The sequence below is a fragment of the Tiliqua scincoides genome, chromosome 14 (assembly GCF_035046505.1).
Source record: "Tiliqua scincoides isolate rTilSci1 chromosome 14, rTilSci1.hap2, whole genome shotgun sequence".
In the NCBI taxonomy this organism is placed as follows: domain Eukaryota; kingdom Metazoa; phylum Chordata; class Lepidosauria; order Squamata; family Scincidae; genus Tiliqua; species Tiliqua scincoides.
The window spans coordinates 8,217,443-8,230,299 of NC_089834.1; the positions used below are offsets into that span (position 1 = coordinate 8,217,443).

A 12,857-nucleotide genomic window follows, 5' to 3' on the forward strand; every position below is an offset into this window, starting at 1 on the left:
GGTAAGTGTGGGTAGGCTTTTCAGCCTTAGAGCCCAGTCCTATGCATGTCTTCTCAAGAAGTAAGTCTCATTATAGTCAATGGGGCTTACTCCCAGGTAAGTGTGGGTAGGCTTTTCAGCCTTTGAGCCCAATTCTATGCATGTCTACTCAGATGCAAGTCCCATTAGTCAGTGGGACTTACTCCCAGGTAAGTGTTAGGATTTTCAGCCTTTGAGCCCAATCCTATGCATTTCTTCTCAAGAAGTAAGTCTCATTATAGTCAATGGGGCTTACTCCCAGGTAAGCGTGGCTTGGATTTTTAACCTTAGAGCGCAATTTTCTGCATGTCTACTCGGAAGTAAGTCCCATAATGGTGAATGGGGCTTACTCCCAGGTGAGCGTGATCCTCTCTGAGCCACAAACTAGGAACAGGAAAACCCCGGAACCTTAAGTGGCGGCGCCAGGTTTCCAGGGGGAACCGATATTTTCGCTGCACACCGCCCCACGGAAGCGCCTTTGAGCGACTGCACCAGCCGGAAGCGAAGGTTTTGGGAGCCGGCGGAGGAGCGGTTGGGGTGGGCGGTGGTGGTCGGCGGCCGTCTCCTTCCAGGCCTTGTGAGGGGCTCCAGAGCAGCAGCCATGGGGAAGAGGCAGCACCAGAAGGACAAGATGTGAGTGCGCTGGTCTCTGCCCCGAGGGGCTCCCAGTCTGGGGGTTGAGCCCAATGGGAGGGGGGAGGGGAAATGGGCTCACGACCCACCTAGTGGGTCCCGACCCACAGTATGAGAAACACTGCGCTAATCTAACGTTGCTGGTTTTCTTTCTCTCAATATAGCCACACAGTGTGTGTGTGTGTACATAAATATAGCCCCCATGGGGGGTAGACTGGGGAGACAGTGGAATAGTATATTGGAATGAATGGGGACCCACCTGAAATTGGCTCACGGCCCACCTAGTGGGTCCCAACCCACAGTTTGGGAAACACTGCGCTAAACTAATGTTGCTGATTTTCCTGCTCTCAATATAGCCACACAGCTGGTGGGGGGTCAGACTGGGCACACAGTGGGCAGGCATGGGGGAATCCCTTGACACTTTCCCCCAAAACAGCTGCCTCTACAGCCTATTTTTATATATTGCATGTTTTAATTTTCTTTTAATGGTTTCTAACAGTGATTTTCAACCTTTTCCATCTCACAGCACGCCGACAAGGCACTAAAATGGTCAAGGCACACCACCAGATTTTTGACAATTGACAAGGCGCACCATGCTGCCAGTGCGGGGTTCACATCCCCCATTGGCCCTACTAATAAATGACCTTCCCCCAAATTCCTGTGGCACACCTGCGGACCAAAGTGTGCCACGGCACAATGGTTGAAAATGGCTGGTTTATAAACAAACACTTTATAAGCCACCTTGGGCATTTGCTTTGGCACCAGAAAGGTGAGATTACACATCCTTTAGACCACCAATTTTCAACCTTTTTCATCTCACGGCACACGGGTGCTAACATTGTCAAGGCACACCATCAGTTTTTTGACTATCGCCAAGGCACACCGTGCTGCTAGTATGAGGCTCAAAGCCCCCAATTGCCCTACTAATACATGACCCTCCCCAAAGCCCAGTGGCACACTTGCAGACCGTTCACGGCACACCAGTGGTTGAAAATTGCTGCTTTAGACAAATAAATAAAAGGTAGCTTGGAAAAGCAAGCAAACCAGAATAACAGAGGCACTACTCTGCCAAGTCCTGGTTCTGTTCTCACAACCACTGGGAGGGGAATGGGCCAATTCAGGTCCACAGTGCATTTTTGTAGACGTGAAACCCATTCTTTACTATTGTACATAGAAATGCACTGTGTTTAACCATTTCCAAGCCCATTTTCAAGTGGCAGATTGAAAGAGGGTTTGTGGTTTAGTGGTAGAATACAGGTGCAGACCCAGAATCAATCCATGCCAAATGGCTGGGAAAGTGGTCTGCCTCAAAACGCTGGAGTTGCTACTTGTCAGTGTGGAGACCGTCCAGAGCTATCTGGACCAAGAGTCTGACCCAGTTCATAAGACTGCAGACATCCTCTGGGGAGGAGAGTTCCATGAGCCATTCAACTGGGCACGGCCACTGACTGTTCTGCACAGAATTTGGCTTTCAGGGAAAGGGGGTGGGTGGGAAGAAGAGAGGCCACCCTTGGCTATCTTTGACCAACCTGACCCACGTTCAAAGAAATGTTTGCAATGCCAGGATGTCGCAAACCTAGGGGAGCTCAGAGTTCTTGGTTCTCGAATCCTAAAGCCCTCAAGGCCCCTCTGCTCAGTAGTACTGCCACCACCCTGTATGTGCCAGTGCCTCAGTCCAGGGACACTGAGACCCTCTAGGCTTAATTCTATCCCTTGCAGGCACTGAGCGCGCTCTCCAATTAGAGCTTCAGTCCTCAAGTTATTAGACCTCAATGAGCACTTGGTAGCTTGTTGAACTGCTAGCCGGAATTTGTCAACTTTTGTCCCCAACAGTCAATGAAACAACTTAGTAAAAGAGAGTTTATTAAGTACATAAGGTTACAGTAAGGCAGCAAATGCTATAGGCATAAACATCTAGGAAACATATCAACAATAAAATAATAAAGCTAGTTGACTATCTCTATTAATCCCTATCTCTCACCTAGGTCAGTTACTCTTGTAGATCTTTTAGCTCCAGGGCTACCTATGAGGCCAGGTGCCCATGTTGGACAATGGAGTTCAAAGTGCGTCCAGGTTGTTGCTCCCAAAAACTCTGTCCAAGAAGGGCCCGGACACACCCCTTGGGGCATTCATTATTATACTTCTTATGCTGATAGTACTGAGTTGACTTCATACTTATTTAGACTGTCCAATCAGAAACTTTTGAGGACAGAACCTTCCTGAAGTTGGCCTGGTTGCTAACTCCTCCTAGTTCTTACCCCTCCCAGCTGGAGATCCATAGCTGCACTCCATCAAGCTTGATCAGACTCCTAAGGTCTACTAAGGTGCTAAACATCCCAATGAGTTGTAATTCTTGTTATCTGTCCTTTCTGACCAGCAAAGGAGAGACAACAATCTCTTTGTTTATTTACTCACATTCTTGCAGCTAAGAACTGCTAGCAACTTCTCAATAACACTGTCTTAGTGTGGTTCAGGCTTCTACTGCCAACCTAGGCCTAACATGTACATATTCATGACCCAGGGCAATTCTTGCACGTCTCCTCAAAAGCAAGTCCCACTATATTCAGTGATGGTGCTTGTTGCTGGCAAGGAAAAGAGCAGCAGCATCCTGAGCATGTCTACTCAGAAGTAAGTCCGACAGAGTTCACTGAGCCTTACTCCCAGGTAAGTAAGCGTGTCTAGGATGGCAGCCTCAGACACAGAGGCTGCCATCCTATGCTAGACACTCGGCTGCTGGAGTCATCCAACAGAATGGGGCTTACTTCTGAGGAGGCTTGCAGGGCACTGCATGGCTGCGTTCTTGAGTACTCAGCCCCTCACTGAAGCTCCCTCCACTCTTTGGAGGGAAAGGCTCCCTCTGGAAGGCTTTGGAGGTGGAGACACACACGCCCCTCCCCTTGCGATACAGTGCGAGGAGGGTGAGCAGTGTGGCCACACTTACCTGGGAGTAAGCCCCATTGCCGTTAATGGGACTTACTTTGGAGTAGACATGCATAGGCTTGGGCTGTGTGCCGCCCTGAGCTGCACAGGCAGACCCCCCCTTGCCTCCTCCTCCTCCAGCCCCCAGCCCCGAGCATGCCAGGGAGCTACAGCACCCCGGCACTGTCCAGCCAGCCCCACCTCCAGGGGACAGCGGCCGCTTTTGCCTTCCTGCCTGCGGCGGCGGCAGAAATGGACGTGTAGCTGGTCCAGGGCAGCCTGGCCGGAGAACCCCAGCTGTGCATGCTCCCGCCAGGAGGTGGGACCAATAGCGGAGTCCCCAGTCTCATAATTTCATTTATTTACTGGGGTCATGATATGAAAAAAGGTTGAAGACCACTAGACTAGAGCACCACCACCTAAAGTGGTCCCAGGAGGTGTTGTCGCAGTCCTGCTCGGGTTCTTGTGCTAAAATAGCTTTTGCTAGTGCCAGGCTTCGTGGTAACTTTTTTCTGCTCACTCTCTCTTTCTAATAAGAATATATTTCATATATTCATCTAAGAATACATTTCATTATAGCAGGGCTTTTCAGACTGGGGCATCGCGATGCCCCAGTCAGAGAGCCCTGGCCATGTTCCCCTTAAGGGGCAGGGGGGGAAGCACTGAAATGATCCTCAGGATCGCGACGCTAAGGGGGCTGCAGGGACTGGGATGCACTCACCTGTCCCTGCAGCAGCCTTTCAGGGGTGCAGGGAGCCCTGCGCGAGTGTCTGCAGGGCTCCCCGACGCTTAAAAAGTGAAAGTGAAGCAATCATGCTCCACTTTGCAAAACCGGAAGTGAAGCACAATTGCTGTGCTTTCACTAAGACCTGGGGAGCCCTGCAGAAGGTCACGCAGGGCTCCCCGTGCCCTGACAGACTGCTGCAGGGACTGGTGAGTGCATCCTCAGTCCCTGCAGCTGCCTCCCCAGCCCCACCCCTGCAAGAACTTACTGTGGTTCAAACTCTCCCTGAGAGTTTGAAAACTGCTGCATTATAATGAACAGTGCTGGGAGGGCGTTAATAAGAACAGGAATGGGCAACAAGAGGGGCCAGAAGTTGGGCAGGAGGGGGGCAGGACTAACTGTAGGTCCCTGATCTCATACTTTAGTTATTTATTTTTTTATTGGGGTCATGGCACAAAAAGGTTGAAGATCACTGCGCTAAAGGAATTGAGAAGGACGGATGGCAGAAGTTAAAGACCATTTTGGGCAGTGGAGTTAAAAGCCTCGTAGACTAGCATGGTCTTTGGTCTCCCTCAAAAAATGGAGAGAGGGGAAGAGAAAATAATAATAATAATAATAATAATAATAATAATAATAATAATAATAATAATAATAACAGGTATTTATATACCGCCTTTCTTGGTCTTTATTCAAGACTTTATTCAAGGCGGTTTACATAGGCAGGCTTTATTTAAATCCCTTATTAAATAGGGATTTTTACAATTGAAAGGAGGTTCTTTCTTTCAAGAACCACTGCATTCAGGTGTTTCATTCATTTCATTGAAGATCTGGCTTCACATTCTGGCCTCCATCCTCCCACTCTCAGAGCAGATGGAATAGCTTGGCTTCAGCTTGTCAGTTGCTTCAAGGTCGCATGGTGCCTGTGGCCTCGAACTGGCGACCTTGTGGATGTTATCTTCAGGCAGACGGAGGCTCTACCCCCTAGACCAGACCTCCTGCCCTTGCAGGAGTAGGGCAGGAGTAGGAGTAGGAAAAATACTTGCTGGAGTAGGTGTTCATGCCATGCTTTCTACGAAATAGAGAAACTCATAGCTGTGGCTGGGTGTTTTGTCCCCTAACTGTGTCTTTTTGTCTCTTTAGGTACATAACGTGTACAGAATATACCCATTTTTATGGTGGGAAAAAAGCAGGTATGTAACTTAGGACCATAGAACCTTTAGTGGTTGTTTTGTTTGCCATGTAATCTTCATCACAATAGTCCTATTCAAGTGTTACCTTCCTGGTATGGAAGCCAACCCATGATCGGGGCAATGGGAGTAAGTTGGCAACCCCTGTCCTGTTCCCACTTTCTAAAACCGTGCCACACTGTGCTCGGCGGGAGAGAGAGTCTCTTTGTGATTAGGGATGCTAAACACCCAGCATCCCTAATCATGGGGAGGATCTGTCTCAGTTGTGCCGTTCGTTAGTGCAGACAAATGCTCTAGTGCAGTGGTTCTCAAACTGGTGGGTTGTGACCCACCAGTTCGTATAAAAGGTCCCCCGTTCCTTTAAGGGGTGGGGTAGGGAATGAGGGCAGTGACTCAGTCTCCAGGATTGCATCTCAAACGGGGGTTGGGGGGTGGAAAGCCATGCTTTTACTTACAGGTGGCTGCAGGACATTGCAGGAGATGCGGGGAGCCCGGTGCAGCCCCCCGTGGGGCTCCCCAATGATTAGAACTTTGAAAAAAAGCAGGCACAAAGCACTTCTTAGTTGCAAACGCAAAGAGGAAGTGCTTTTCGCCCAGTTTTTTCAACGTTCTAAGCATTGGGGAGCCCTGTGGAGGGCTGTGCGGGCCTCGTCGTACCTTCTGCAATGTCCTGCAGCCACCTGTAAGTAAAAGCACCCCCTTTCCACCCCCATTAGTGACACAATCCTGGGAATCACGTCACTGCCCTCTCTCCCTCCCCTGCAAGGACTTACCCTGGGAATAAAACTCCTGGGAAGTTTGAGAACCACTATTCTAGTGGGCAGGGGGCTGTGGATATCAGCGGAGAAGCTTGCCAATGTACTCCCCCTGGCACACATTGCTTCAACACAGGAGGTAATGCTTGAAGAGGATTGATGTATTCTGGGATTCTCACAAGCATTGTTAATTTCGTACTGGTTTCACTATGAGATGGTAGTGAAATTGGCAGACTCCTGACAGTTAAAGCAATGTGAATTCATACTGATAGAAAGTAAATAAGCTTCATACTGGTAGAAAATAACTATAGGGCCCTCAAAGTCTTGGGCGTATGGTTGAGTTTTGGCAATGGTAGCAGCAAAGTGGCATTTTTTTTTGTTGGTTTTAGGGTTATAGCCTTTTAAAACCTGATACGGTGGAGGGGGAAGCAATATAAGGCTTTAATCTCCTTCCCAGATAAATTGTTGACAGCTTTAAATTGCTTTTGTTCTGCAAGGTTTTCGTAGGCAAAGCAGTTCAGGACTTGCAGTGTTTAGGATTCAAAGCAAAATCTTAAGGTGTTTATTCCAAGTTCATCATGTTGCATGTCAAATGTATATTTTGTTTGTTTTTGTGAACAGAAATTCCACAGTCAAACTTCAGGCGCCTGCCTTTTGATCACTGCAGGTGAGAGTTTAAAGAAATATTTCATTTTAGTAGGATATGCGTTAATTCCTTTGGGTAGGGGATCCTCCTTGCAGGCTTCAGGTATGAAAGGGAGGTGGCTGTTCTTTCTCCTGGTTGGCACCCCTGGCACCCCTCCCTAGTGCTGTGTTGTCAGCAGCCCGTTCTCCCGGACCATTCATCTTGGTCCCCTTAATTAATGATGTGGCATGCCAGAGGGATTTCTAAACTTTCACAGTAGTACACCAGCTTAGGTGATGGCTAGTTTGTTCTCTCTGTTGGGCATCGCTCCCCTATTTCCCACTTAGTCATTTGCCCATAGTTTGTTGCAGGCCTTGTGTCCCCATCACAGGCCATTAAATAATTGCTATTTTCTTGAGTTGATCATCTAATGGTTAGATTTGACCTGCCAATTCCTTTCATACACTGTCTTGGTCCTTTTTCCTCCCGCTAGCTTATCTCTGCAGCCATTTGAATACCCTGTTTGCACGCTGGAAGGAATTGTCTTTGACTTGCTGTAAGTTAATTACTCTTTTCTCATTTACATTACTGTTATTGATCATGTGCGTCGGCCGGTCAGAATTTGGGCGGCACATGGAATGGAAAGCAAAGGACAAGTTTGAAATCCAATCCCAACATTACCTTGCAGTCTCAAGTGGGCTTTCTGCCACAAATGTGTGGAGCCATGGGTATATAGCTCTTTCCCTCATAGACATGGATCCTCCTTGCTGCCCTTAATCATTATATTTATGATGTTAAAGATTCAGGTTAAAGATTATATTGATGCTGGCTGAACTGTACTGGATGCTAATCAAGGTATACTCTTAGGATTTGAAGCCACTTTCAAGGCTCTGATTGAGAGTAAACCCTGATTAAAGTTTGTGGAAGTGGGGATGAATTTACAGGGAATGGGAAATCTTTCACTCCTGCAGCTGCCTTCACTGTAGCTAACAACTGGGAGTGTTATGTCTGCGAACACCCTTCCCTAGAAAGCCCACAACTGAGATGAGATTTGAACTGGGGGCTTCCTAGCTGTCATTCATATCTGTTGAGTTAGACCAAAAATAATGATTTTTCAAGAGGCTGCAGGTTTCCTGACTAGCTGGCTGACTGTTGCATCCTTTTGCTGTTTCAGAAATATTGTTCCTTGGCTGAAGAAATACGGAACAAATCCAATCACAGGGGAGGTAGGTGTCGTTGGATTGTTTAATATTGGAAGTAATTCAAGGGGGGGGACCCTCTCTATCATGTCCTGTTATGTTCTTTATTTGCACTTAATTCAGGCATGTTCTGCTTTTCATCTGGCTTCAGTTGTGCACCTGCCCTTATATATACACGCATACTTACAGTGTTGTCATTGTTTACCATTGCTGTCTTGACTCAGGGACAGAGCTATATAGCTCTGTTAATAGTGCAGTTACTTTGCATGCAGAAAACCTGACGAATATATAGTATCACAAACTCTCTTTTGACAGCCACCTGTTTTAAAATTGCGATGTGGCAGCTGATGTTCTAGAAACACCATCCCAAGCTAGACTACTGTAATGTGCTGTGCACAGACTTGCCTTTGAAGATTGTTCAGAAACTTCAGTTGATTCACAGTATGGCAGCGAGACTGTTAATTGGGATGTTGGTCTGAATCTAGGTTGCCGATAAAAAAGTCCTTCCCTGGCTAGCAGCTTGTGTTATCAGGCATTGTTCAGAATGCCTATCTTGGCCTTTGAATTCCTATACAGAGGTGCCAGATCTCTGGAAAACACTCCCACTAAACTTACTGCCGTGTCAAGAGTAGGGTAAAGACCATTTTGTTTAGACCAGCAATTTTCAGCCTTCATCATCTCGTGGCACACTGACAAGGCTCTAAAATTGTCAGGGCACACCATCAGGTTTTTGACAATTGTCAAGGCCTAGTGTGCTGCTGTCACGGGGTTCACACCCCCAATAAACCTACTAAGAAATGACCCTTCCCCCAAACTCCTGCAGCACACTTGTGAACCATTTGTGGCATACCAATGTGCCATGGCACACTGGTGGAAAATCCCTAGTTTAGACCCTTTTGGTTAACTTGTCCTCTTCCTGCTGTCTCACCATCTTTGTTTACTGTTTGGTTGTTTAATTTTCTTTTATTGATTATGTTGTGCTTATATTGTCACTCAATCCTAGAGCATAAAGCAGTGGTTCTCGAACTTTTCCGGCTCGTGCCTCCCCTGATCCTTGTAGCCATTGGCAACACCTCACCTCAGTTACCCCCAAAATGGGGATGAAGGTGTTATAATTATACACTAGAAACAAGGCTGCCAGCACTCTGAGGCTGCAATCCTAACCACACTTACCTGAGAGTAAGCCCCATTGAACAAAATAGGACTTACTTCTGAGTAGACCTGGTTAGGATTGTGCCCTGAGTTTGTTAGCAGCACGCCTGGAGGGTTTTGGAAAGGGAGGGGGGAAGTGATGAATTTGCTGGGGGAGGGGAAGACTTTGCTTTGTGCGTATCTGCTAATTGCAAACTGAGACCCAGAGACTGTTTGGCTGGAATCCTAACCCCACTTTCCTTTGAGTAAGTCCCATTGCACATAATAGGACTTACTTCTGAGTAGACCTAGCTAGGATTGTGCCTTTTGTCTTACAATAGTAGCCAACAGAGTACCCCCCCCCCCCAAAAGGAGGAAAAAGGGGAATGGCTAAAAAGGAATGGGGATTTTTATTTTTAATCAATTTTTGGAGACAAAGTCATCAAGAGTGGCTTTTTTTTCTTTTTTGAAGGGGGAGGAAAAGGAGGAAGGGGAGGATCCTTGGTTAAGCTGACACAGACCCCAAGCCTATGGTGGTCTACTCAGAAGTAAGCCAATGGGGCTACTCAGAAGTTGAGTCAATGGGGCTTACTCCCAGGAAAGTGTGGAAAGGATTGCAGCCACACCCAGCAAGATTGCAGCTCACCCCAAAGTAGATGGGGATTGCTCACACACATACACCCAACATGCAGATGCCAACCCTGTTCCCCCCAGGCAAGACGGAGGGATGCAGACTGGGGCATTTGGACAACCACCCCCCCCCACTAGGAGCAGGCTGGCTCCTTCCTTCCCAAGCAGAGGAAAGCACTGCACTGCCTGTACTTACTTTAAAGCCTGCCAGGAGTGTGCCCTGTGCTGATGAGATGCAGCACCTCCGCACTCTTCTCTCCTCCAGCCTTGACCAATCCCAGGATGCCCAGGGCAAGGGGCACACTGGGAAATGTAGTCCTTGGGGCAAGGTTGCACATGGAGAGAGCTCCATGATGAGATGCGGCACCTCTGCCTGCCTGCCCAGCCAGCCTTCTTTCCCACCTCCCCCCACCATGTTTCACATGCCCTCCCAGCCTCACACTGCCCCACCCACCTCGTTCACAGCTGCAGAAAAGCAGCAAGTCAGCAGGTAGGATGTGCAGGTGAGCAGAGCAGCCTCTCTCCCTGAGATTCCTGGCGATGCCCCTCGAGGCTAGCCATGCCTCACTAGGGAGGCGGGACACACAGATTGAATACCTAAGGCATAAAGAGTGGGCAATAAGAGAGAGCTTGACAGCTTGGAAACTGTTGAGTTCCATTATATTTGTTTCCTGTCACTCTCCACATAGTAATGGTTTGCTTTTCATTGCAAAACATAGTGTTGTTTGTGACTTTCCTCCTCCTTTTAAAATTGTGTTTCTTGTGGATATTACACTGTGCTCAAATAAGAGTTGATTTTCGTCTTATGGCCGCCGCATGGAAGCTGGAAATATTTCCAACCCTGGAGCTTTGAATTTCTTGTAAAATTCTCTGTTATAGCTTTCTGATCCTGGAACTTTGTTGCATTTGAAGTTTATTGCCTGGTGCTCATCGCCCGTAGCAATTCAATATTTTAGTTTTAATGTTATGTTTGTTTGTCTTGTAGTGGGACTTTCCAATCTTGTACGAAACCCTTTTAAAATCCTAAGCTGTCTCATAAAACTCAAAAGTAATGCATCCATTTTCTACAGATGTAAAATACATCCCCTTCTATGTCTATATCCAGTGGCATAGGCTTGTATTTGGAATTTGCCATCAGAAATTTATCTGATGTCTCTCTGTCATCCCCAAAAATGTATTTTTGAGAATAGGATGCCAACTCAACACCGTCAGTTTCTAACAATTTCAACGTATATTTAGCTGGGTCCCATTTTTCCTTTGCAACTCTATCTCCCTTTTGCCTCCCTTATTCAATTTTTGCCTCCCTTATTCATTTGCACGCAGTCTGAAATGACTTCTCCAAGTGTGAGAGCTATCTCTTTAGAGCAGTCAAGTGCACATCACCCATTGAATCTACAGAGAAAAATACAGCCCCCCCCCCCATATCTGCAGGGGTTCCATTCTGGCCTCCCCTTCAGATACAGAAACTGCAGATATAAATAATGCCCCTCCTTCGTGCACCCATTACAGTACCTATATTTTGCTGTAGTTGAGCTTGCAGCATAGGTGCTTCTGCTAAATGTTAACAGGAAGCAGGTCAATTCCTCTCTGTTCAAGCTGGCATTTGGTTGAGTTAATAACCCTGTGCATATTTTTGTGCATCTCTTTGTGGTTGCTGGGTTTGTAGTAGCGTTGATGTGCGCTGTTTTTCATTATTCTCATTTGTTGTTTACAGTTGTATCTGTTCATTTTTGGAATTTAACAGCTTCCAGGGGGAGGGCGCTCTCTTTGGAGACTGAGAGACAGGATAGAAATCAGTAGAGCAAATAAATATTTTGGGAACCATTAACTCAGTTGCCAGCTTTACTGTAAAAGGTTTGATTTTCTTCTTAAGCGGTGATCAGGGGGCAAAATAACAGTGTGCAAAAAGTTGTTTTTATAAGAGATTAAATTAAGGTGATAAACCAGGCTGAAAGTCAATTTGAAGCCAAGTCGGGGGTGTATCCAGCATTATGTGTTATGGCATGCTCTCTTTGCAAATTGCAGGGAGTTTGAACGCTAGGTGGCAGTCTCAATATAAGGGAAAGATCAAGGCATTTTTAGACTTATTGGGGGCTGTTGCAAGTAAGGTGTTTTGCTCTTTTAGAACTGACTGAAACCGACCGTAATGTTCAGGAAAGACCTGTGAAGAGGAGAGGAGGTTTGCTAGGTTTCTGCCCGTTCCTGCTGGATCTTTCTGTATGGCATCAGTTTTATGGTCCAGCAAGTAACTGAGGTCCATTGAAATCAAAATGATCAGTGTCCTAAAGACCAGTGAACTTTGAACAGAGACAGCATGGGCTCTGCCTTAAATAATAGCAAGGGCATTGCCTCCAGGGCAGATTATCACATTCTGAAGGCTCAAGCCATACAGTCGTCATTGGAAGCATCAGGAACCTACACGTGGGTACGGATTAGACAGAAGACCAACAGGTTCTTCAGAGATAAGAATCTGTTGGTCTTCTGTCTAAAATTTTTAATCCCATCATTCAGTTTTTATACACTTCTTTTAAACTTCTGCAATCTATTCCAAGGGTCTGAGATGGAAATGAGTAACATTTTTAACTGGTATATAAGGTTTCAAAGTAGAAATGTGGAAGGAAGAGAGAGCACTCAATCTATTAAGGATTATTCCATCATATCCACTTCCTCCCACTGTCTGAAGTCGTATGGCCCAGACGGTATCACTCCCATAAGGGCTAAACGACTGGTGGTGTTGAGGTGTCCGGCTGTGTCCATCTTTCTGTTTCAAAAAACATGATTTATTATTAAGAAGTATTATTGTGATGGTGTGAGTGAATCAGTTTGGGGCTGTAGCACAGGCAGAGAGGGCTTAACCCATTCCAACTGTGCCACAGTCCTGATGAAAAATCACACCACCAAAGTTGATTTTTGACCCCCTGGGGAGAACCTGATCCTGGTGTCAAGTGTCATTTCTCTCCAAGGGCAAGGAGGGGTGAGCTCTTTGAATTGGGACCATGCTATGGGGAGGGAAGCTGGGTTAAGAAATACTTTCCC

At 46.7% G+C, this 12,857-nt stretch overlaps 1 protein-coding gene across 2 annotated transcripts in view; it reads left to right on the forward strand.

Annotated features, from left to right (window-relative positions):
- Positions 1-546: 546 nt before the first annotated feature.
- Positions 547-12,857, forward strand: part of PPIL2 (peptidylprolyl isomerase like 2) — a 62,825-nt gene continuing 50,514 nt past the window's right edge. For both annotated transcript variants that reach the window (XM_066609857.1, XM_066609858.1), the window contains exons 1-5: positions 547-651; positions 5,435-5,484; positions 6,858-6,903; positions 7,355-7,417; positions 8,036-8,087. In XM_066609857.1, the coding sequence (XP_066465954.1) occupies positions 620-651; positions 5,435-5,484; positions 6,858-6,903; positions 7,355-7,417; positions 8,036-8,087 (243 nt within the window). In that variant the 5' untranslated portion in view covers positions 547-619. The remainder of the gene's footprint in view (positions 652-5,434; positions 5,485-6,857; positions 6,904-7,354; positions 7,418-8,035; positions 8,088-12,857) is intronic.